Source organism: Pituophis catenifer, unplaced genomic scaffold (genome assembly GCF_029215685.1).
Source record: "Pituophis catenifer annectens isolate HBS135680 unplaced genomic scaffold, rPitCat1.0.hap2 SCAF_2, whole genome shotgun sequence".
Classification (NCBI taxonomy): Eukaryota; Metazoa; Chordata; class Lepidosauria; order Squamata; family Colubridae; genus Pituophis; species Pituophis catenifer.
Genome location: NW_027256882.1, coordinates 131,929,877 through 131,956,377, shown reverse-complemented (window position 1 = coordinate 131,956,377; position 26,501 = coordinate 131,929,877). Strand labels below are relative to the sequence as shown.

The following is a 26,501-nucleotide window of genomic DNA, read 5'->3' as shown; positions in this document are numbered from 1 at the left end:
GAATTCTGCAGAAGAATGAACAAAAGAAGCTGATGAAGACGACAAAGGAGATAAATGGAAGAATAAACATACTGGGTTTTCTGCCAATATGTACAAGTAATCTTCTTATACTTACTTTTCAAGGGACTTGAGAATGTAATTGTAGTTGTTAAGCAGGAAGATGGCACTTAATGCTGGATCCTCATAAACTTTGGATTTACTGAGAAGGTTTAGTTGCAAGTTGCCCAGAACTTTGCCTTAATAAAAAAAATGCATGAGAGGGGGGAAAAAAAGACTACGGTATTTGCAAACGTTTCAAGTTTAACAGCGGTGTTAAGTCTATCATACTTTCTGACTGTAGTCATTTGAAAATGTAATTTTAGTTGTTTTTCTTTTGTATAAATCCTTAATGATCTATTTCAAAAACTCCTGAATAATAGTTTCTCAAGTGTGAAACATCTTTTTCACCATGTAGTGAGAAAATTTATTATTAATTTTATTAATTTATTAATTAATTTATTATTAATTTTAAAATTAATAATATTATTTATTAATTTTGTCTATTCCTTGATAAATAGAGTTAAACCTTCATGAAGGACTGAATGGTAGATCTTTCAACTATAAGACACAAATTAGTAACACATATCAGTGCCTTCTTGATTTCTGGACTCCAATAACCAGAATTCTCAATCATATTAGTACAGGCAGATTGGGAAAGACTAATAAAATAAATCTAAAGCGGGGTGAAATGCTCCTGGTTTGGACCGGATCGTGCGATCCGGTAGCAATGGAGGTGGGTGGTTTGGAGAACCGGTAGCAAAAATCCCTGCCCACCCCTCCCATGCCCAGCTGAGCCACACAATCATCAGAGGCTTTTTTTTTTTTTACTTTTAAAAGTATTTTTTCTACAACCTCTTCGGCTGAAAAAATGCTTTTAAAAGTAAAAAAAAGCCTCTGATGATCGCGTGGCTCAGCTGGGATTGTCAAAGGCTTTTAAAAGCACTTTTTCTACAATCTCTTCAGAGGTTGTAGAAAAAATGCTTTCAAAAGGCTCTGACGATCCCAGCTGAGTTGCCTGATCTGCAGAGGCTTTTTGTCTTTTAAATGCCTCTGACGATCAGGCAACTCAGCTTGGATCGTCAGGGGCTTTTAAAAGAAAAAATGCCTCTGACGATCAGGCAACTTAGCTTGGATCGTCAGAGGCATTTAAAGGCATTTTTTTTTTCTACAACCTCTTCAGCCAAAGAGATTGTAGAAAAAATGCTTTTAAAAGCCTCTGATGATCCCAGCTGAGCCACGCGATCATCAGAGGCTTTTTTTTTTACTTTTAAAAGCATTTTTTCAGCTGAAGAGGTTGTAGAAAAAATGCTTTTAAAAGTAAAAGAACAGTCTCTGATGATCACGTGGCTCAGCTGGGCATGGGATTTTTGCTACCGGTTCTCCGAACCACCCACCATCGCTACCGGATCGGGTGATCTGGTCCAAACCGGGAGCATTTCACCCCTGCACTAAGATCAGTTGTCAACATATTCTCATGTTAGAAGTCACTGCACTAAACAAGTCAGGTCAAATGTGCATGAGCCCGAGAGGGTGAGGGTGTTACACATTTGGAGAAATTACTCACAGATGTAGGTGCTCAGCAACCGTCTACTGAACTCTGAACTGTAGCTACTGGCTGAAGAGCTAGTCTCTGAAAGGAACAAAAATTAAATTAGTTACTATATGCTAGTTAGTAATTTAGGTACATCTGTTTTCTTTCTTCTTCTACTTTCTGTTTCTATAAGATCACCTAAAATGTTTCTTTTTGGATGTACTACAACAAAAAATGTCCCCCATCACCACCACCAACTGACAGTTTCATCTCTGAGTCTCAAGTTATTGTTTGCCTGCAGTTTTATTATCTTCATCACTGGCAATCTTGGCTGGAGAGAGTGGGAATGGCTGACTTCCTGCAGCTGAGAATTTAAAATTTGGAGTTAAGGGCTACTCTAGAAATGTCATTATTTTGCAAAACTTTAAATAAAATAATTTCACATTTACAAATACCCTCATCACTGTGAACTCCATTGAAGACTTCTGCTACTATTATGAAACATTTCACAGCTCTTTTAATAAGCTGATGAACTGTGCAGTTTCACACTGAATCATCCTCACTCCAAAATTTATTTTGCTACCAGAACCATTAAGGTTGAATTAAAATGCATTTTCATAAAACTTAATAGCCTTTAATCTATTATCACTGCAGATAATACTGAACCTTCTAGGAGACTATGGGGATATCCAAGGTTTCTGAACAGGACAGTTTATCAATTATAACCGAACAGTAAAATATATGTCATATGCCAATACATGTAACAGAGACATAGCAGCCAATTTCGGTAAACAAAAACTAGCAGTGTGTACGTTGTCACATGGGTGGGTACAGGAAGAGTAATTAAACCTTTCTTTGTTTATCATTTTCCCAAAGCAAACTTCTCTTACCAAGCTGCCCTCCCATCTCTATCTTATGATATTTCAGATGTGGAATCAGAAATAAGAGATGCACCGTTAGTCATATCAGGAACAAAAGTATGTGGATGGCACTAGTTTGAACAGAAGAACTGTAACCCAGCAACAATCTTTCAGTTTCTTGTTCAAAAGCAGAGCTTCATCGAAGTTGCTTTTTAAAAAAATAAACAACAGAAAGAATGGCTCTTGGTATATTTTATGATATACAGTATGCGTATAATGTGTTATTTGCTCAGACGAATGACTAAACTCTTCAGTTGAAGAGCAAATCACCTGGTACCATCAACAAGAGCTTTGTGCTGCTTTACAGATGTCTAATCTTTATGAAAACAGGCAGTGGCATACCAACTATATGTGCATAAAAAAATAACTATATTACAGTTATAACTAGCCCCACTGATTTGGACATTTTCAGACAATCAGATAGGCTTTTTTCTGAGAATGATTTAAAAAAACCAAACAGAAATCTGTAAGTAGATACAAAGAGAGGAAGAGAGATCGAGACAGTAGTATTAGCTATGCATGCAGGTAGTACAAATATTGCTGCTGCTTACCTCTGGGATCTAAAGGTATATTGTATGTGTCCCCAAGAACTATAGAATTTAAGGCAGAATTGAGGTGAAAGGATTGGAAGAAAAAAGAGAAAGAAGAAAATAAAGAAAGAAAGGCAAAGTTCAAAAAGACAGGTTAGAAACAACCATACTTTCCAGAACAAAGCAGAAGATACCAACAGACAGTGCTATGGACTCGGCAGAGGGGAGCCACTTCTTTTTAAGAGGATGCATTCTTATTCCCCACCTAGTTGGAAACAAGCCACACTGAATTCAGTGATGCTCACCCTTCAATAAGTGGGTGAAGACTGCAGCCTGAACTGCCATGATCCCAGTCTCAGCCATGACATCTTGCCCCAAATATGCAAAACTGAAGGGCAGAAGCAAGAGAAATTCTTCCCTAGCTCCACTGTTTGTTTTTTAATTTCAGTACATTCTATTCTGTGAACTGGTTTCCTGGAATCCAAACAGAGGTTTTAGGAAGTTTGGGATGGATAAATATGATCTCATTCACTTTCACATTTCCCCCATTTCTACACCAGTTTGAAAAAACACCAAACCATGTTCCGTGTGCTGTTTTTAGCTTCACTGATAATCAGCAGCCACTCTATGGGCCAATTAAGAAGTTGGCTCTACAACTGCCTTTGTCCATAATCATTTTAGCAAGTAAAGGAGGTATAAAAGTAACGACACTGACAGAAATGAATGTTTTAAATATTGTTTGGTAGCTGTTAGCATGCAAGATGCAGTTGCACAGTTAAACCTTCTTAGCATGGATCTGACTGGACAAAATTGATGTTCATTTTAAAGACCTCAAGGAAAGTCACAATAAAGGAAACAAAAACATTATGATAATTAGGTAACACTCCTGAAATCATCAATAGCTGAAAGGTTACACATCCTGAAAGATTAACATGAAAGCCATGTGATGTGGTTTTAGCTTTTAACAGAAACAAGGATTTCAAAACTTCTCACTGTCTTCTATCAAAAATCCCCTCAAAATCAAATGAATGTTCTGTGCTACTATGGGTGGGTTATGAAATTCAACTAACAACCTTGCCACACATTGAGAATGATCTGGGAAATCTTTCCCTAAAAGATGCTGGATTTTGGAGATAAAAGGCCATTTTATATTCATCCTTTTAGGTTTCAAGGATCTCAAAGCTAGCAGCACATTTAGAGGCTGATAAGAAAAGCCAGAGCCCCTCTCTAAACCTAATATAATTACTTAGACGGTAATAGCCTTTACTGTATCAGACCAAAACTAGAATTCTGAGTATGCAAGAAGTGAATAAGCCACATCCTTGTAAGGAGGTTTGACTGCAAAGTAAGCAAAGGAAATGCCAGTGCCAGGAATGCATTCGTGGGTCTTGGCATAGGTACCTTGGGATGCCAGCATGGCACCTGCGGTCTCTTGAAAATCCAGCAATTGTTGCAGGAAGAGAATGGCCTGTAAAGAGAAAGGAAAAGCACTTTAGAATGAAATCTCTGGTCCATGTAGTCTGACTGGGAGCAGCTCATACGGTTACAGAGAGAACTCTTTTCTAGTCTTGCCCAAAGATGATAGCGGCTGGAGACTTCTGGATGGAAACATGGAAGACTAGCAAATCTCCGCAAAAACTGTGGGGATGACACAGAGACAAAGACTGACAGTTGAGCAATATGCTCAATGGAGCAATGGAGCTTCTCTGGACAAGAAGGAGCCACGAGATCGCCCACATGAGCCCCACCCCACTCCAGAGCGTCTTGTGAAGATGCCCAGAGGATCCAGAGGGACCCTGTGGACAATTTGTGACTAAATGCCAGGAGCTGTGGAAGAAAAACTATGCTCACAGCTTTGCATGAGGCCTGTTTAAAGGACACTGGGTATGCCTAAACCGTAAAGACCTTAGTCCAAAAAAGTATACTTTTTCAGAATACTAAACCTTTTCTGGACTTTCTCTAATGAACTAATATGATGACTTTTAAACTGGATGATTGAAAAAGTGTTGAGGGGAGGAAGTGATTATGTTTATGTTTAAGAACGAAGGATAATCATTTTGATTGTAACTTAGTAATGAAAATTGGCAGTCCCTTCATCTTTTTTAAAAATTTCTTTCCCTCTTAACCACATTGCTTCCTCCATTTTCTCAATAAAATTCTCAATAAAAAATATTTTTTAAAAAAAGAAAAGGAGGAGTCAGGGATGAAGTTCAAAACCTTTGCTTATATCACCTGCACTCATCATTTGAAGATTGCTCTAGATCAGGGGTGTCAAACTTGCAGTGTCATGTTGTCATCACGTGATGCATCATGACTTCCCCCCCTTTGCTAAAATGGGGGTGGGCGTGGCCAGTGTGTGACGCATCCGGCCCATGGGCTGCTCTAGGTGAATTTTTTTATTTTTATTTACTGGGGGGGGGGGGTTGTTCCTCCATTTTGTTTTTTAAAAATCAGTTCTATAGCCATTAAGAAAGAGTAGATGTATTCTGGGAAACCCATGTCAAGAAGCGCTTGGTATCAAAATAATATAAAATACAGGCCTCTATTAAGCACAACCCTAAATGCCATCTAATTCAGAGCTTAACATAAAACAGATCTCTTTCTATGGAAAGAATTTGAAGCTCCAAATATTATTTACATTTTTGTTCTGTTGCTCAAGCAATAAATCAATTGTCCATGTGAAAGAATAAACCACCTACGTGTGAAATATGCAGCACAAAGCTGCCCCTCACTTTCTTTCTTTCTTTCCAGTGGTGCAAAGCATAAAAGAGAGATCATTGATCAAGAGCACATGTAAACTGAAGCTGAGAATCTCCCTCAGCCATCTTTGTGGATCTCACCATTTAATTTAAAAAAACAAACAAAAAAACAGTGGTAACAGTTTTGTTTTCCATTTTTAAAAGACTGTATTAAGGGAAGACAATTTTGGGAAGTAAATCCTTGTGACGAAGATTTTGCTCCAGGAATATTATCTTGATCAGCATCCCTTCCTGTGCTTATATAGTTATAAATAAATGCCTAAAGACCAGCTGCATCCTATATATTTAATGCATTTTGTAGTTTAGCTCTCAGCTGAAGTGTGTATACAGCTGCTCAGGGATCATCTACAACTGAGCCTCAACAGGAATTCTACTTCAATGCTGCTTTATTATCATGTTCTCCACACTGTCATCTTTTCTTGAATTGTCAGGACTTTGCTGCTTCCTCTTTTAAAACCACAGAGCTACTCTTCACCCACCTCTTGCCTTCCTATTAGCCCTTCCTGCTGTTTTCCTTAGCAAGCTGAACTCTCCTTTTCCTACTCCAGGAGAGCAGATCACAAAGCAATTTGATATCCTGTCAGAGCTTATGAATTTTTAAATGGACTTCCATTTCTGATGAAGGTCTTGGCAATGCTAAAAAAGACTGTTTGCATGCAAACCCCAGGAAGATATTGTGCTTAGTCTTTGCTAAATTGGAATCCCAAGGATTTTTTTTCTTTTTTCTTTTTTTTTTAAACAAACTTTATTCGTATTTAAAAAAAGACATTTAAAACAATTATAAGAAAAACTGACAAGTTTCTCTTAATCAAACACACAAATTACATATACATATACAGTACATATATAGTGCTCAACTTCATGTATTAACTACTTTCTAATGTTATATATACATATATACATACGCACAGTGACTTGTTTCCTTCTGTATCTCTCTGACAGTGCAGTTGTTTATTTACATTGATTTCTCCTAACTTTCATCTCTAACCATTCCCTCTCTCTGACTTATCCACTGGTACCAGCTATTCCATATTTTAAAGTATTTTGAGTCTTCCTTATCCTGTAATTCTAGGGTTAATTTATCCATCTCTGCACATACATAGATTTTCTGTATTACTTCATCAGTTGGCAAACGATCTATTTTCCAGAGTTGTGCCAATGCTAATCTAGCCGCCGTTATAATGTGGAGTATTAAGTATTTTATGTCCTTTCTAATATTCTTATTAATCATGCCGAGTAAAAAGACTTTGGGTGTTAATTCAATTTCGTAATTTGTTATTTCTAATATCCATGTTTTTATTTTGTTCCAGTATTTTTTAATTTCTGGGCAAAGCCACCAAGCATGGTAAAAAGTTCCCTGCGCTTTTTTACATTTCCAACAAGCCGGATTCACATTTGGATACATTTTTGCTAACCTTGCGGGTGGCAGATACCATCGGTACCACATTTTATAGTGATTTTCTTTGTAGGCTACCGATTTTGTCATGCTATAATTATCTTCCCATACTCTTTCCCAATCTTCCAATTGTATATTGTGCCCTATGTTCCTCGCCCAGGCTATCATCTGCCCTTTGACCAACTCTTCTGCCAAATCGTATTCAAGTAAATATTTATAAATTTTTGAAATTAATTTCCCTTCTTTAGATTCTAATAATTTATCCAATCGATTTTGTTTTAAATCTATTCCTTCCTCCTCTTGGTCTTTTCTGTATCTTACCTTTATTTGCAAGTAGGGCCACCAGTCTATTACTATTCCTTGTTCTTTGAGCTCTTCTCTAGTTTTCAATTTCCCCTGAACATCTACTATTTCTCTATATATTAAAATCTTTTGTTTTGATAATATGTTGGGGTGAGTTATTGCTTCTATGGTCGATAGCCAGCCGGGAATTTTCATATAGTGTTTGTGTTTAATTTGTAGCCATGTGTTAATTAAAGATTTCCTAATAGTATGGTTATTAAAATGTTTATATGTTTTATTTCCTGAGCTCCATATAAAGGCGTGCCATCCCTTCATTAAATCATGCCCTTCTAGATTTAGCAATCCTTGATTATCTAAAGTTATCCAATCTTTAATCCATAATAAGCTGGCAGCCTTGTAATATTTATCCCATGCCGGGAGTCCAAATCCACCTCTACTTTTGTCGTCTTGTAATATATTCAATTTTATTCTTGGTTTCTTCCCTTCCCACACAATTTTTTTAGTTATTTTGTCCAAATTATCAAAAAAATTCTTATCTAATTTTATTGGAATTGTTTGGAATAAATAAAGGAGTCTTGGAAGTATGCTTGATTTTATTGCTGCTATTTTCCCCAGTAAAGACAATTTTAATTTCCCCCATTTTTCTAAATCTTCCTTTATTTTCTGGACTAAAGAGTCATAATTGTCTTCTTTTATTGTTGCCGTTCTAGCCGTCAAATTTATCCGTAAATATTTAACTTTTTTAACTACCTGCAGACCTGATTCTTTTACTAATTTCTCTACTTGTTTTGTTGTCATGTTTTTTGTTATCATTTTTGTTTTTTCTTTATTGATTTTTAAACCTGCTACCTAATTAATTCTCTCTATATAAAATTCTGTTAAGAATGTGGTAAGAATATAAATATAAATCTAAGTATAAATATAAATATAAATATAAATATAACTACAAATATAAATATATATATAAATATATATATAAATATATATCTTATATAATTAAAGACTATACAATTGATCAATTCTTAATATCTTAATATCTGGTAATTAATTATTCAGTAAAATCCACAAAAAGAAAATATTCTAATAATATATACTGGTTAATATATAATAATTAATTAATTAATAGTAATATAGTATTCTAATAATAATACTTTTAAATCTCTATGTATTATAAATATTTTCTAAATTGGTTAAATACACACTATATTTCTTAATTGATTCCAATAAATAACAATATTAATTCATCTATACCTAAGTAAAAAAAAAAAAAAGATAAGTTGGAGCAGTGCTTTTTCAATGTTCTTATTGGCCTCAGTATATTTTCAATGAAGAGAAAGAAAAGAAAAACAAGTTCTTTTACTACTGTTGAAGTCTTTTCCAATTACAATATGGTGGTCTCTATTCTGCACACTGTATGTAATCCTTACTTTGCCAAAACTTTCTCACTCCTTCCGTTTGAGCAGCTAGAAACAGGGGTATAAAAAAAAGTCCATTCTTCCTTTAATCTCCACTGTTTAAGTCTATTTTTCCTCACCTTCGTCTTGCCTGTTTTAAAGTTTTTTAGACTTTCTTCGCTGCTCCGTATTTCACCCCTTCCTTTTTGCTCGCCTTTTCAGTTGCCGCCCATTTGCGCTGTGAGATCTTCCTTCCTCACGCTGCCCCTCCGGAAAGAAAAGAAACTTTCTCCTCGGTTTTGCGCCAAAGTTGGTAATCCAAATTAATTTCGCTTTCTGCTCGACCTCTGCAATTCTGCACTGTACTCCCTCCTTTGCTCCCGATGGTCTCAGTCGGCTTGTTCGGGTCTCCGGGCCGACTGTGCTCACCGCGCCAGCCGACTTCTTCCCAAGCCTGGATTGAGGGATCTTCACGGTACAGCGGGAGATCGCACCTCTCCTCGCCTCCCCCAAAGCTTCCCCTCTCTATTCCTGGTCTCTTCGGGACCGGTCTCCGCCAAAAACAGGCACCAAAGCTCAGAAAATCGGCAACACAGAGAGAGCACTTCTCTTCTGTGCCGCCACGACTCTACGTCACCGCCGGAAGTCCCAAGGATTTTTTTTCAAATTGGTAGAATATCCTTGACTAATGTCAGAAATAACCAAATATAAGCAGTTTAGTGTTTGTGTGCTACACTAGTATTCTTTAGTGCAGAAGTGTATGGGGGGGATGTTATTGTCCTCCCCAATTGGAAGAGAGATCATGAAAAAAGAAGAAAAGAACAAAAAAGGCAGATCAGTCAGTTTCCAGCTGAATGAGCTGAAGCAAAGGGACTGAGTATCTCAGCTGTGTACTTCATGGAATCCAGGATTAGACTGGACTTATCCAAGAGTTAACCTTAGAAGCCAAAATAAAACACTTTTTTATGGTAGTTAAATTTCTCTCATGATTGGGATATTTGTGTATTTCATGTTCTGGGCTCAGGAAAAGAATAGCATCCCGGTCCCAATTAACTCTTTCTTGTTATTTTACTGTTATGGCAGACAAAAATATTGTCAACAATATTATTGTAATTTTTATGGTCTTAACACTTAACATAGTCAAGCAAGGTAACAACAAAATGTTTCCAAACACATCTACTTCCTTTTCAGAAAAAAAGTGTTCTTCTTTGACAGAGTGATTGTGGTACTTAAAATAGAAAATGTTAAGAATGTCTGTACCAGCTCAGCTGTCCATTTCCAGCAACCCATCTTAATTCCCAATATAGCAGGTTAATGCTGTACAGGTAGTCCTTGATTTATGACCACAACTGAGCCCAAAACTTACGTTGCCAAATGAGAAATTTGTTAAGTCCCCATTTTATGACTTTTCTTGTCACATTTGTTAAGTGAATCACTGCAGTTGTTAAATTAGTAACACGATTGTTAAGTGAATCTGGTTTCCTCATTGACTTTGCTTGTCGGAAGATTGCAAAAGATCATCACAGGACTCCACGACACTGCAATCGTCATAAATGTGAATCAACTGCCAAGCATCCAAATATAAATTTGGATGTCCATGTTTATTGGACCCGTGTCCCTCCTGGTTGGTGCTGGCTTCTCGGGAGGTTACACGAGACTGGCTCCAGGGGATTATTAATGCTTCATTGAGTGAGGGTGATTTTCCCGCCGCCTTGAAAGAGGCGGTGGTGAGGTCTCTCCTTAAGAAGCCTTCCCTGGACCTGGCAGCGTTAGTAAATTATCGTCCAGTCTCCAACCTCCGCTTTGTGGCAAAGGTTGTTGAGAGTGTGATGGTGCAACAGCTTCCCCAGTACCTGGATGAAAAGGTTTATCTAGATCCGCTCCAGTCGGGTTTCAGACCTGGGTACAGCACAGAAACGGCATTGGTTGCGTTGGTTGATGATCTCTGGAGGGCTCGGGACAGGGGTTGTTCCTCTGTCCTGGTCCTATTAGACCTCTCAGCGACTTTTGATACCATCGACCATGGTATCATGCTGCGCCAGTTGGAAGAGTTGGGGGTGGGGGGCACCGTGTTGCGGTGGTTCTCCTCCTTTCTTTCTGACCGGTCTCAGTCTGTGTTGGCAGGAGAGCAGAGGTCGACCCCGAGGCGCCTTGTGTGCGGGGTGCCACAAGGGTTAGTCCTCTCGCCCCTTCTGTTCAACATTTATGTGAAGCCGCTGGGTGAGATCATCCGTGGTTTCGGGGTGAAGTACCACCAGTACGCTGATGACATTCAGCTGTACATCTCCACCCCGGGCCACCCCAATGATGCCCTTGAAGTGATGTCCCGGTGCCTGGAGGCCGTGCGGATCTGGATGGGGAGAAATAGACTCAGGCTCAACCCGTCCAAGACCGAGTGGCTGTGGTTTCCGGCGTCCCGATATAGCCAGTTGGTGCCATCACTGACTATTGGGGGCGAGTCGTTGACCCCCACGGAGAGGGCTCGCAACTTGGGTGTCCTCTTGGATACACGGCTGTCTTTAGACGAACATCTGATGGCTGTGGCCAGGACTTTCTATCAGGTTCGCCTGATCCGCCAGTTGCGTCCCTTTCTGGATCGGGACTCCTTATGCACGGTCACTCATGCCCTCGTCACTTCCCGCCTGGACTACTGTAATGCTCTCTACATGGGGCTCCCCTTGAGGAGCACCCAGAGGCTCCAACTGGTCCAGAATGCAGCCGCGCAGGTGGTTATGGGAGTGACATAGCGCTCCCATGTAACACCTCTCCTGCGCAAGCTGCACTGGCTCCCAGTGGTCTTCCGGGTGCGCTTCAGGGTATTGGTTACCACCTTTAGAGCGCTCCATGGCTTAGGACCTGGGTACCTACGAGACCGCCTTCTGCCACCGGTAGCCTCTCACCGGCCAGTACGCTCCCACAGAGAGGGGCTCCTCAGGGTGCTGTTGGTCAGTGTCGACTGGCGGCCCCCAGGGGAAGAGCCTTCTCTGTGGGGGCACCTGCCCTTTGGAATGAGCTCCCCCCCCCCGGAGATACAGAGGATCCCAGATTTACACACTTTCCACCGTGCCCTCAAGACTTTTTTATTCCAACAAGCTGGGCTGGCCTAACTCTTTTTAATTGCTTAATTTTAATTTGCTTTTAAAAATGGGGTGTTTTAATTAGTATGGGCCAAATTTGTTTAATATGTTTTAAATTATTTTTAAATTTTATATTGTATATGTTTTATCTTTGGCTGTTCACCGCCCTGAGTCCTTCGGGAGAAGGGCGGTATATAAATCCAAATAAACCTAAACCTAAACCTATAAATCAGGTAACCATAGGGATGCTGAAATGGTCATAAATGTGAAAAATGGCCATAAGTCACTTTTTTCAGTGCTGTTGAACGGTCACTAAATGAACTGTTGTAAGTCAAGGACTACCTGTACATACTTCCTGACATCTTACTGAGGTATATATAATCTATGTAGATACACTAGTCTTTCTCAGTCTATGTCTATTAGATGTAGTCCTTTCAATCTAGAAGACAGACTGAGAAAGGCTGGAGCACCCTGATAAATTATATATTTCCCAAAATCCCAATATAAAGAGGTGATTTTTAAATTAAGGAGTGTCAGATTGGCTAATATAGGCTTGAGATTCATGGCTGTGACCAGGGGTGAAATGTAAAATTTGTTACTACCGGTTCTGTGGGCGTGGCTTGTTGGGGGGGGGATTTGTGACTGGGTGGGCAAGGCCAACTTTTTTTTTTTTTTTAACTTTTCAAAGCATTTTTTCTAATGCTTTGAAAAGCCTCTGCCAATCAGGCAACTCATCTGGGATCGTCAGAGAGGCTTTTTAAAAAATGCCTCTCTGATGATCAGGCAACTCTGCTACAACTGGATGCTACAAATGGTGGAAAGTGTAAAAAAAAAGCATTAAAAACTTAATAAAGCTACAGCAGGTGCCTAATGTGTGGCAAGTATTCATGTATTCTGGGTTTGGAGCTTAAACTCATAGCCTGTATATAGGACCACATGGAGTAGAAACAAGAAAGAAACAAGACTAGGGATAAAATGGCTCCCATTGAAGTCACATTTTTTTCTTTAGCATATAACATAGGAACCAGAAAGAAGAGAGAAGTGTCCAAAACTTTTATCCTTGTCCAGCAAAAATCCCACCAAGTTCTATAAACTACATAAAATGAGAGAAGAAAAATACCTTAGCAGAATTTGTAGGTACTGTATGATACTACTCATTAGACTAATCCCAGGCTCTGATGGTAAAAGTTTAATCTTACAACATTAAGTTTCTCCCTCTTCTGAAAAACTAAAGAGAGGGGGGAAGTTACAGGCTTGATGTTACCAAGGCATTCGGAATTGTTTTCACATACATTGCTGGTGAGTTCATGAACTGTCCCATCTTTTGGCATATTATATTCCTTATCTGGATTGTTCTGGAAAGAAAAAAAAATGATGAAATAGTTAAGAATGGTTTAAAATGATTGGGGGTTTTTGAGGTTTTTTTTTACAAAGAGTCACCTGAATCAGGAGATGTGTGGCAAATAAATTCGAACCACTTCACTCTTTCCATGGCCCTAAAGTCCAAGGGCACCACCTACTGGTAACTGGAAAAAAATGCTTGGATAGATGCATATTTTAAGCCACCTCCATTGGTATGTTTGATTTACCCATAATTCAACTTCTCTTTTTCAGATGAACTTTGGACATTTTAAAAGGGTGAGAACTTTGTTGTATGGTTGGAAATCCCTCTGACTGAGAGGTGTTATCCAATGCATTTTGTCAGATATGTGCCTTAAATTCAAGAAAACATACAGACAGATTTTCTTTCTCTTCTCCAGGATAACTTTTGGAATTTGTGATTATTACTACAAAATTAACAACTGAAACATTTCTACAAGTTTCTTGGATTGCTTTTGGTTGCAAAGAGATAATTCACCACCAGAGGGATGATAATTACCTTGATATTGTCTGCAAAATGTTCCAGAGCCTTGGCTCCTGTGGTCTCCATTGAGGTTATGAGGCTTGGTAACTTGTTCTTAGTGCTGGCTGCAGTACCCTGACATACGAGTCACAGCATGAAACAATTCAAAATGGGGATAGCAATTAATAACTGACAATGAAGCAAATCACTCGCAGTTCTCTTGGGGTATAAAGATCTCATATAAAGTGTATTCACAGTCAGGAAAGCTTAAAACTTTCTTGATTAAATGCTTTGCTAGGTACAGTATGTGCTCCTGACAGATTGAATTTTATCTTTTAATATTACTCCATTTCCTGCCTGAACGGAGCATATGCATTAAAGTATTTCCCTTTATGGTAAAAGGCAGCTTAACTTATCACCCTTAATTTGAAAAGCTAAGACTCCCAAAAACCTTTCCATGTTTCTAGGGGCAAATCTTCTTAAAACAACTAGCCTTTTAATGGTATTGGGCCTGGTTACCCGAGGGACTGCCTGTATCCCATAACATCTATCAGGCCAATTCAATCCTGCAGGATTGGCACGATCCAGATTCCTACAATTAAGCAATGTCATTTCTCAGGACATTGGACATGAACCTTCTCTGAGGTAGCACCTGCCCTCTGGAACAAGGTTTCCCTCGAGAACTGGATAGCCTCCACTCTGCTGTTGTTTAGAAAAGCAGTGAAGACCTAAGCTCTTTATCTAGGTCTCTCACTTCATCCCAGTGCGAGATCTAGATAACCCAGATAAGGAATTGCTAAATTTTTCCTTTATGTTTTATTGTAATTTCTTTATTACCGTCGAGATTCAAGCAACATACAAGTTTAAATAATAATAATAATAATAATAATAATAATAATAATAATAATAATAATAATAATAATAAATAATAATAATAATAATAATAAATAATAATAATAATAATAATAATAATAATAATAATAATAATAATAATAATAATAATAATAATAATAATAAAAATAATAAACCGAGTAACTCAGTTCAAGGAAAACTCACAGTTCAGAGCAAATCAGCACCAGTTTTATAAGAATTTAGAAAATGGAAACGGAGTAACAACAAATGAAAAGCCTGATAAAGAGAAAGCTCTGAAATTCTGGAAGAATTTGTGGGAAAACAACAAGAAGCACAACAGAAATGCAAAATGGATCAAACAGGTTGAGGACTCTATTAAAGTGCATAAAATGGAAGACGTGAAAATAACAAAAGCAATGGTGCAAAGACAGTCAAGAAAAGTGAAGAACTGGAGTGAACCTGGACCGGATGAGCTGCATGGCTTCTGGTTAAAGGCACTTACAAGTCTGCACAAAAGATTGGCAACCCAGATGAACCAGATCCTAAAAACACCTGAAAATGATGGATGGATGACAACTGGAAGGACATTTTTGATCCAAAAAGATAAAGAAAAAGGAAAGGACCCTGGAAACTATAGGCCAATCACCTGCTTGCCAACAACATACAAGCTTCTTACTGGTATCATTGCAAACCAAATCTATGGATACCTGGAAAGAAATAACTTGCTTCCTGTAGAACAGAAAGGATGCTGCAAAAACTCAAGAGGAACAAAAGATCAATTGCTTATCGACAAGCTAATCCTAAAGAACTCAAAGAAAAGACGAACCAACCTGTTCATGGCTTGGATAGACTATAAGAAAGCATTTGATTCAGTTCCCCATAGCTGGATCAAGAAATGCCTGGAAATATTAGGATCAGCAGCAACATACAAAAATTCATGGAATCTTCAATGAACCTCTGGAAAACAAAACTTATGGCTAATGAAGAAGAACTGGGTGAAGTTGAAATTAAACGAGGCATTTTCCAGGGCGATTCCCTTTCACCTCTACTTTTTATACTCTCAATGCTACCACTGACAATCATTTTGAAGAAGATGAACTGTGGATACGAACTTGCAAAGAAAGGACTGAAAATCTCGCACTTGATGTACATGGATGATTTGAAGCTGTTTGGTAAAACAAAAGCTGAACTAAATTTATTAATTGAAAACACAAAAGAATTCAGCCAAGACATTGGTATGCAGTTTGGAATTGACAAATGTGCAACAATAGCAACCAAAGCAGGCAAGATCATAAAAGAGGATGGAATAGAACTAGAGAATGAAGAAATGATAAAGGCGGTAAAATCAGAAGAAGGCTACAAGTACTTGGGGATTTTAGAAGCCTCTGACTTAATGCATAATAAAGTCAAGGAATTAACTTCAGCCAAGTACATTCGGCGAATTCGTAAGATATTAATGTCCAAATTGAGTGGAGGAAACATCATAAAAGCCATAAATACCTGGGCTATACCTGTGATTAGATACTCTGCAGGAATAATTGACTGGACCCAGATGGAGTTAGACAATTTGGACAGAAAAACAAGGAAGCTTATGACAATGAATCATGCCTTGCACCCTAAAAGTGATGTTGACCGATTATATTTACCAAGAGCAGAGGGTGGTCGAGGACTCCTACAAGTAAAGCAGACTGTGGAAGAAGAAAAATGCAGCTTGAATGATTACATCCAGAAAAGTGAAGAACCAATGATTAAGGAAGTAAATAAAAGAGGCCTTTTAAAGACAACTAAAACAAAAGCAGAATATAAGAAAGAAGTAATTGAGCAGCGAGCTGAAAATTGGAAACACAAAGCTCTGCATGGCCAATACTTGAAAAGTATTGAAGGCAAAGCTGACCAGAAACTAACTTGGAACTGGTTAAGATCAGGAGTACTGAAAAAAGAAACAGAAAGCTTTATTTTGGCAGCTCAAGAACAAGCCCTAGCCACAAACTGCATGAAGGCAAAAATTCAACATGTTACCACCAACAGCAAATGCCACCTCTGCAATGAGAAAGATGAGACAATCGACCACCTGATCAGTGGGTGCAGCAAAATTTCACAGACTGACTACCTACAACGCCATGACCGTGTTGCTAAAATCATTCACTGGAAATTGTGCCAGAAGTTTGGATTTGAGTACAGCAAAAACCACTGGGAACATCAGGTTGAGAAAGTTTTAGAGAATGAGAAACTCAAGATCTTGTGGGACTTTAGGATTCAGACTGACAGGCACTTGGTCCACAACACACCTGACATAACAATAGTTGAAAAGAAAAAAGTATGGTTCATTGACATTGCAATACCTGGTGATGCACGAATTGAAGATAAGCAGCAAGAAAAAATCACAAAGTACCGGGACTTACAAATTGAAGTTGAGCGACTGTGGAAAAAGAAATCGTGTGTTGTCCCGATTGTAATTGGAGCCCTCGGAGCAATACCCAAAGGGCTACCCCGCTATTTAGAAATCCTAAATTTGCCGGACTTGAACATTTTGACTCTACAAAAAACCACCTTACTCGGAACAGCTTACATCCTCCGACGATACCTTAACAGTTCCTAGGTCCTTGGTTAGGACTTGAGCTGCTGAGCTATTAACCAGCCTCAAAGGCTGTGAATCTCACTAAAGATTAACCAATAAATAATAATAATAATAATAATAATAATAATAATAATAATAATAATAATAACAACAACAACAACAACAACAACAACAACAACAACAACAACGTCTAACCTGAGTCCTGTAAGAATTGACACTGTATCTGTGTGAAAGGAACCCTATATATAAAAACTCTCTGGAAGTTTCAGATACTATATAATTCACCTGTACATTTCTGGGCAGAAGGAAGCATATCATCCTTATGCCGATTTCCCTGCTCCTGCAATGCAATTTAACATTTTCTATCCTTATGAAAGCCCATCTTGATCTAGATCCACTATATAGATAGAAATTATTTTCCTTTTTGTTTGTCTTAAAGATGTATATGGCTATGCATTTCACACTAGTGAGTCTATTGTGTTTAAGTTTTCAGAGGTACCCTATTTCCAATTTCTATCTTTTCACTTGGTCAGGCTGAATGAGATTAAGAATAAGATCAGAGTACGACCACCTTTGCTACTGAACCACTGCTTGGAGACTTGGAGACCCTTTTCATAGTGACCAATTCAGTTGGTCACATGGGATCCGTTTTATACTGTATGGGGGATACTCATTAATTTTATTATTGTGATACTGAATGAAATCTAATGATACTGTATATCTCTATCCTGATATCCTCTATCCTGAGCCAAGCAAGAGATGCAGTGGAGGTCCTGACCTGGTGCTTGAGAAGGCTGTGAGGGACAGGATGAAGAAGAGTAATCTTAGCAAGAGGGAGATGCTATTTCTTTAGAAGCTCTCTGTTTTCAGAACTCTGGATGAAATGGTACTACCATCAAGGAACAGGCCTGCAATTTGGGGTTCATCCTAGACTTGTGGCTCCTAATAAAACAGGAACAGCAGGTAGAAGTAGTGGTCACCGACCCGTTTTTGCTTAGCTTGACTCCTACTTTCTGTGAACTGTTTCCTTTGAGCTTTGTACTAGTTCTGCTTACTAGTCCAGAGCGTACATTTATTTATTATTTATTTGATTTCTATAGCCTCCCATCTCAACATCTGCATTTGGTATCTATTACTCTTTCATTTGACCTTGGACCTGAGGGTTGTCAATCAAACTCCTATAGTTCACAAGTATTTGCAACCATCACTACTCTGTCATGAAAAACTAGACATTGAATTCTGAGTTTATGTGATCTAGTGGGTTCTAATTTCATTAATAACCAATTACCTGCAAAACCTGATCAAATTCTGGCTTTGTCTGCTTTAAGTGCCTTAGGATGGGGAAGATAGTCAAGACAGCTGAGTAATCATGACGCATAATGGCCTTCCGGGCTGCAGACACAATGTTGTCTCCCTCAATCATCAAGTTGTCTAAAGACTCCTGTAGAAAAGCAAATATTGGTTGAGTTAGAGAAGTGAATATGGGATTTTGAACTATAACTAAAGGAAGGGCATGCTGTGTTTTGAAGAGACCTGAATAAGGGAATCAAATGTCTTCTTCTGGTGATGCTCCGGGATGATTTCAGTTAGTAGCTGGTACTCGCTTTGGGCCAGTTTTATGAAGGCACTCACACAATGGATGTACGCATCAATCTCCATATCCAACATGTCATCTCTCCCTATGGGGGTTATAAAAGAACGTAAGATGCTGGTTTCTTTTAGTTGATATATAAACATATGAATAAATACAGAACAGTCAAATATAGCAGAATATGAAAACTGAAGTCTACCAATTGTGTAAAAGATGCAACTTTAGGCCATTTATCTAATCACAAGGTAAAGCTGCCAAGTAAGCACATCCACCTGAGATACATATAATGGATATTGGATATGCCATCTTTTTATCAACAAGATAAAACTTTTAAGAAGTATATACAGATGTAGAAGAAATGTGAAATACCAAATGTGAATTGTTCAGCATCTTTCTCTTATACAGTACATTCTTTAATTACTGTAAAATAGTGATAATTGGTGTCTTTACAATAGATTTTTGCTAAAGCCTGCAGAGCTCCTTAAATATTTCTGACTGGGGATTTTGCAATTAATTTACAACAATTAAGAAGAATCAATTACCATTCATTTAATATTTATCATTTGTAAATTGTCTACATATCAGAGCAGTGCTAAATTATCACATTTCTAATTTCTTAAATAAACAATGCAATATTTTCAACAGACTAGGTTCAGATATGGTTTTACTGTCTAAAATAACATACCCCATTCCTAAAATGAAGTCTTTAGTTCAAGAATAAAAGCATACTAATAGTTAGCAAGAGAATTACTTTTTAAAAAAATATTCATGCTACAGGAATTTGGCATGTCCAAAATGCTATGATCTTCAGTCAAAAAAAGAAGTGGTTTCAAAGGAAATAACTAATACACTTAAGAGCGTCTAGAACTTTTCATAGCTTATTATTAATGAAATCATAGCAGCATTTGGAAGTATTATTTCTCCTAGAATTCATTCATTAAATAAATTGATGTATCACGCTCTAACAGTCCCACCATCTGATTTTTCTGCTTCACTTCTTTATGGCTGATGTTTTCTCATCCAGCATCCAATAACAGCCAATCCACCCAATCTGCAGAAATTCAATAATGCATCTTTTACCCAGTTGTATGACATCAAACTGCTTAGGCAGCGTTTGATAAATGTTCCACACTGACAAAACTGTGTGTGTTCTGAAAACCATTTTGTCATGTACTCTTCTCTTCTTTCTAACTCTATGCAAAATGAGTTTACTTTCCTCCCTATCCAACCTCCCCATTCCAATAAGTTTTCAGGCACAATATTTTCCCTTCTTCTATTTCAAATGGCCTAGTCCAGAAAAAGCAATACGTTTTTGGAATGAGGATCACTTTTTTACATTATATTTTGAACTGAAGGGCAATTGATTTTATCTAATGCTAGAATTAAGAATGGGGCTTTCAGAATTATCTTTCAATATAATGACGTTGCAATGTCTGGATTCTGGGACAGAGACAAGGATAAATTTTCATTTAATGCCAAAATAAGATTTTTTGAGAATCTTGCTTGAGAATGGTACCTATTGGTCCTGTGAATGCATCACTTACTTTCTGCCAGTCACTAAGATGCATAGCACTGACTATGCAGGTATAGATTTACAACATGCTACCTGCCGCACTGAATGATTCCAATGATATCCTTCATGATATAGGGAAAGAAGAGACATCTATTTTGCCATTACACATACTCATGCCATAAACAGCTTATAACTGAGGAGGGAAACGTAAGAAATGCTCCCTATCAAATTAAGGGCTTTGTAAGATGAAAGAGCTAATAGAATAAAAGTATTTTATTTCACTTTTTATATGTTCCTTCTGACTCTGTGTAATGAAACACAATCTGCTCAATTTCATATGCCAAGAGAACCTGCACATCTATCCATTACTCAAATATATGGAACAAGCCTATGATAAGTGTATAGAAATGCATTCCAGCAGAATAAAGAGGGGGAAAGATTAATTACCAAGATTTGAAAATAGCCAGGAAGGGGTGAGCAAAGAATCCCGTAATAATGGTCTGACGCAGCAACTTTAAGCTGGGATGGGGATGAGAACAAGAGTGGCAAAGGAGACAAGCTCCTACAGTCAATGGATCTGCTTCTGTGCCTTCGACTATGACCCTAATTAAATCTTACTTTGCATCTTACATCAATTAAGAATCAGCACAATAATCAACACAAGTCCTCTACATCTTGCCGATTTCAGCCATTCTAATTCTGGAAAACATTTTCTTGGAAGCATTCTAAGAGAATATTGCAAGACATGCTAAAAAAATAAAAGGGAGGGGGGGGAGAAGTCAAATTAGTCAGCCTTAATGTTTCATATGGTACTTACCAGCAACTGACCCGTGCTTGTCAACCAAGGAATCGGAAAGATGCTTAGCTCGCAAATCATGCTCATGACCTAGTGAGATGTCAGCGGGCATTAAATGAAGGAGCGGTTTATCCAGGGCCATCACAGCACCAGGGTTTGTCCTTTGAGTTTTATTGGTTCATCAGACATTTAGAAAAAAAAAATCCTGATAACACAACCTACTACCCTATGCTGGAACACTACAGCAGTAGTAGCAGTTTCAAGCGGGATAAAGTCATGACGCAATGCAACCTCGGAACAAAAAAAGCAAGTGCAACCACGATTTTCAACGGCTGTTGGCTTTATTTTCAACATGGACTCTCTGGGAGGTGGAAGGGATAGTGCGAAGTTGCACCTCAGTTGAACAATCTTGATCTAATCAAGGTTGAAAGGGCTACTACCTTTGTAGGTGAAGTATACAAGGACAGAATGTGAAGGAAAAGGTCCCCAAGCTACACAGAACTTCTGTTAGCCAATCAAACTGCATCACGGAATCAGGATCCCTAAATTTAGATGACTCGACAAGCATTCAAGCTGTATAAACAATTACCCATTACTCTGTAACATTCATCACTTTTGTTCTTGCTTTTTGATTCTTAAACAAGCTCTGTTATTTCTAGTGTGACATCCCATCAGTGGAGGCTAAAGGCTAACAGAAGCCTTGCATATAGAAATCCAAAACCCAAGTTAGAATCAAAGAGTGAGAAAAAGAGAAAGGAGTGATTACCTTCTATAGGAATGAGGTTAGAGGCCCCCTTTTTCCCATCTAGACACTGCTGAGAATATTGTTTCAGAAGGTTCTGAGCCTTACGGATCGTGCCTGTCACCAGAACCATAAGAAAGGAGAGACAAAGAGACCTTGGAAGTGAATGAGAAACAACAACACCAAGCAATCCTCCACCAGCACCTGGGCCTCCAAATCAACGGTCAGAGCACTAGCCAACCGTGAGAATGCTCCACAGTACATATTTAGGTATGTGTACCAGAACTCTCTTGCCATGTGCCCTTGTAATATAATTGCTAATTTCCTTTGAGAGATTGTTAAAGAGTTTCGCAATATGAACTTGGTTTGAAATGCTGCCCAAGCCACTGAGATCCTCTAGTTCAACTATATATTGCATAGTTTGGGAAGGATAAAAGCATGGAACAATCATTCCAGCAGTCATATTTGAATCCTGATTTGCCACAGAATAGTTGTATGACATTTTCATGATAAAGGCATTAACAATAAGGGCATCTAAAATACAGTTGAAAATATTGTTTTAATCTGCTTTGTGTGTGTGCATGTGTGTGTGTGTGCTTGCGCGTTTCCATCAGTCAAACTCAGCTTCTGGAGAGTATTTGGACATGTACATATAGCTTTGGGGTTTCTTTTAGCAGGAACGCAGATCTTTGACCCTGTCTTCTGCTAGGATATTATTTTCAATTTGCAGTTTACAGCCTTAGGATTTTCTGGTAGTCGTCCATCCATATATAACCCTGCTTAGTTAGCTTTCTTACAATCAGTCAAGGCTAGTTGGATGTCACCATATGTACAAATGTCTCAATGATTTTAGTAATATACATATAGAAATATTACAAATAATATACAAATAAATAAATCCTGTTGTCTGGATCAAGGCCCTCTGGGGGCAGCATTTGGCCCTCAAAAACGTTATCTGTATAGTGGATCCTCAGCAGGCTACTGTGGACAGCAGTGTCAGAGTCAGTCTTCTAACTACAGAAACGAAGCAAGTTGTTACCATGAACTGAGCCTTCCCGCTTGCTCTGCTTTCACTGGGGCATGCCTTCTCCGTCTATCAGCTGGTCTCTTTATCTCGGTCAGATGCAGCCCTTTAGGGAAGCTTCTGGAGGAGACTGAGAAGGCAAATTTACCCCGGGATTAAAACTTTGGCTTGTTGCTGATTTTGTAGATGCTGCTTGTCAACTATACTGCATGTTTTACAGCAGTTGTTTTATTTGTTGTTGTTTTTCCATTTATTTTGTGGATATAATTGTTTTGATTAACTTATTTGTCACTTTGAATCCCAGAGGAAAATAAAGTAGATTTTTTTTGTAAAAAGAGGTACTTTACAGGCATCTGGTGGCATCTGGTCCACTGTTAGTGAAGCCCCTTGTCAGTGACCTATCTTAACTGCTGTTTGAGAGCACAAGCATGGAAAACAGACTCCTCATTCCAAAGAGTTGCTCGGTATGAATGAAGGGGAAGTCAACTAATTGCATTAGGCCTCAAATTAGATACATCTACACTGTACTCTAGGATCCCCTTCCCCATTTTAACTGCAATTATGAGAGAAGAACCCGGTAATGTGTGCAATGTTTACAGATAATTAACAAGGAAGTACAGAGGCCAATCACCATCTCTAGCTGATGTTGAATCAGTTTAGAAGAAACTACCTAATTTTTTAGGCTTTATATACCGTAAACGGAGAGACTCAGAATATTCCCTTTCTAAAACAGGGGCGTCACAAGCTGGCCATGCCCACTCCCGGTTTCGCAAAGGGGGGAAAGTCGCAATACGTCACGTGACGACGCGAGTTTGACACCCCTGTTCTAAGCAAATAGTCATTAACAGAGCTGAGTTTTCATAGCATTTTACTGGATTCCTCAATGAAAGTTGACTTTCAAGATCACACACACAAAAAATCCATTCCCTTCTCCCAGAAACAGTTAACCAAAGAAATAAAACTGGTGTTATTCCTGAGCATTCTCACCATGGATAGAGCATGATTCTCAGCATGGATAGAGCATGATAAAGAGAAAGAAAAGAGACAGCTTGATCTGTACAAAACAGGGCAAGCACCAAGAAAAGCCGAACGCTCATCAGAAACCAAGAGGTAGTTTAACAGGCCACTTCACATCTCACCCACTTTCTAGCAATAAAAACTAAAAAAAGGGACAAGAGGTTCAGCTGTTTTCCTCCCCAACCCAGGACTTCGATCTTCATTTATTCAAAAGTACAATTAAACCAAAATAAATATTTTTTTAAATAAGAGAGCATTAAACTGGCCGAAGCAGGATGTTGCAACTTAGAAACACTGAAAAAAGCACAAAAGAGAAAGTATTAACATGTCACTCTATAAATAAATCTTTTTTAACATGAGAAGTATTAGTAAACATGCAACAAAATAAATAATGAAAGCAGAGCACAGGCTGGAAAACACAAATGCGATATATTTCTTTGGGCTGTAGTTGTTATTTCATAGAAAACTACTATAGGTACAACCTCCCAAAATTGAACAAACTGGAAATATTTCTTTAAAAAAATATTTTATAAATATTTAATGAGAGCAGAGAATATTTTTAAACACATAATGAAAAAAAATTGCACCTGCCAAAACACAAAACAAGACAATCCCAACATCTTGACAGTAGAGAGACGCTACAGTATACATATAATATAGGAATGGTATAAGGAATCTCCTCACTGCTACACTACATCTGGTTCAAGTGGAATTTGCTACATAGAAAATGAAAACATTTGATATCAAAGTAAATAAAAAAAACACACACTGTAACACTGTATACATGAAATGTACATCATGGAAAGCAAACATATCTTCTAAAGTATGCTATTGTAATTCGATTCACACATTTCATCTATTCAGGATAATGTGCAAAAGGTGAACGATTTATATGGTATAAAGACAAATTAGAGTATAATACAGAGTGCCAGGATAACAAAATAAAATAGGAAGGAGGAAGTATCCCGAACAAAGTTACCAATCGGGCATGAATACGATGTTAGTCAATGTCCTTGAAGCTGATTTACAATAGGAAGAAAATTATGTGATATCTCTGTTGAACTTGTGCCTCATTAAATGTTATTTTCTGACAAGAATCCTAAATAATTCTTTTTAAAGTATCTTTAGCAATTCATAGGTATTATATTTAGACTATTTCAAACAATGTTCCAAACATTGGGCTTTCTTTACAAAAGACTTACAAAGACTGTCCAAGTCAAAAAGATTTAAGATTTGCAATAAATTGTGAGATCGCTTATATTAACAAAAGAATGTCTAGTGTTCTTCTAGGTCAGGGGTCACCAACCTTTCGGACTTCAGGGACCACTAAATTCATAATTTTAAATCCCGCGGACCACTAACATGATTTTTTTAAAAAGATAAATAGTATTTAGTGCAATATAAAAAATGCAAATAATTTTTCTGCGGACCACCAAAATTTTCTCACGGACCACCAGTTGGTAACCACTGTTCTAGGTGACTGATGGCACATTAAGAGGCACCTGTCTATTTCCCCCATAACTGAAAAACTTTATTTTTTGTTGGTAACCTCAATACAAGTTTAGCTATTATGTATGCAGCCAGCATCAGCATGAGCTAATCCCAATGCAAGACTGCAATGTTAGCCCTCCATGCTCTCCACAGATAAGGACCCTTCATGTCTTAGCATCCTCCTCCAATTTGCATAAGAACAATTAACCATGTTTATCTCCAGACACACTAAGTGCTGCTGGGTATTAATTCTGTGCTACTGAAGAGCAGAGTACTTAGCATCCTAATTATGCCTTGATGGATTCTATTGGAAGTCAAATGCCTTTGTTCTAGATTTATTTCTCTTGATTAGGCACTTTTGAACCAAGTGGGACAGCCTGGTGGTTACTAATGAAGGCATCACATTCAAGGTAGAAGCAGTGATCACACAGGAGAGGAGGAACAAGCTGTTGCTTCTCATCTTACCCAGCTGTCCTCAGAAAACTACTGCCATGCAAGCATCCTGGAAGCATTCAATGATTTTTGTACAGAAGATTAGTTAGCATTCACCAGCAGGAAGGTAAAATTGGAACAAGCAGATGGCTTGTAGCCAGCCTAGAAAGGAGGACTAAACTGGACTTCTCTGGGGGAAGAAACATCTTTTAAGAATGGGTCCACAGAGGTTTCTGTACAGAAATCATTTCAGATGCAGTAACTTTTCTCTGCTTAGGGTGGAGGTGTCAGTTTTAATTCTAACAAATTAGAGTTTTGGTTTGATTTGTTTTTTTAACTAACTGATCTTAAAGTTGCAAACAATTATTGAACATAATTTACAAATTCTTTACATTAAACACTTTCTTTAAAGCGAAGTTTCCCTACATCTTACTTTGCACTTTGATTAGAAGCACAGGCAACCATAATATTAAATATGTATCAGTCGATATCAAAGACAAGCTCTCCAAAAATCCAGTTATCTTTTGGTGGAAATATTTCACTTGCATGCTAGAATCTTATTTTTCTGCAGCACAGCTTTATAGGTTGTCAGTTTATCTTGTTCGCTTTATGATACACTTCTCTTAAAACCATGGAACAGAACTCAAAAGTTTAAAACTGACTGGGAGGAGAG

General features: G+C 38.0%; 1 protein-coding gene across 7 annotated transcripts in view; it reads right to left on the bottom strand.

The window, feature by feature from the left end:
* The window catches only part of EXOC7 (exocyst complex component 7), a 48,435-nt gene that overhangs the window by 6,724 nt on the left and 15,210 nt on the right, over window positions 1-26,501 (bottom strand). For 2 of the 7 annotated variants that reach the window (XM_070937545.1, XM_070937539.1), the window contains 9 exons: window positions 21,889-21,981; window positions 18,756-18,901; window positions 18,511-18,663; window positions 13,829-13,927; window positions 13,242-13,304; window positions 4,422-4,488; window positions 3,042-3,080; window positions 1,604-1,669; window positions 116-236 (listed from right to left, as the gene is read on the bottom strand). In XM_070937545.1, the coding sequence (XP_070793646.1) occupies window positions 116-236; window positions 1,604-1,669; window positions 3,042-3,080; window positions 4,422-4,488; window positions 13,242-13,304; window positions 13,829-13,927; window positions 18,511-18,663; window positions 18,756-18,901; window positions 21,889-21,981 (847 nt within the window). Of the gene's footprint in view, window positions 1-115; window positions 237-1,603; window positions 1,670-3,041; window positions 3,081-4,421; window positions 4,489-13,241; window positions 13,305-13,828; window positions 13,928-18,510; window positions 18,664-18,755; window positions 18,902-21,143; window positions 21,213-21,888; window positions 21,982-26,501 lie in introns of all 7 variants that reach the window. The other 5 variants (XM_070937544.1, XM_070937540.1, XM_070937541.1 and 2 more) reach the window with 5 other exon arrangements.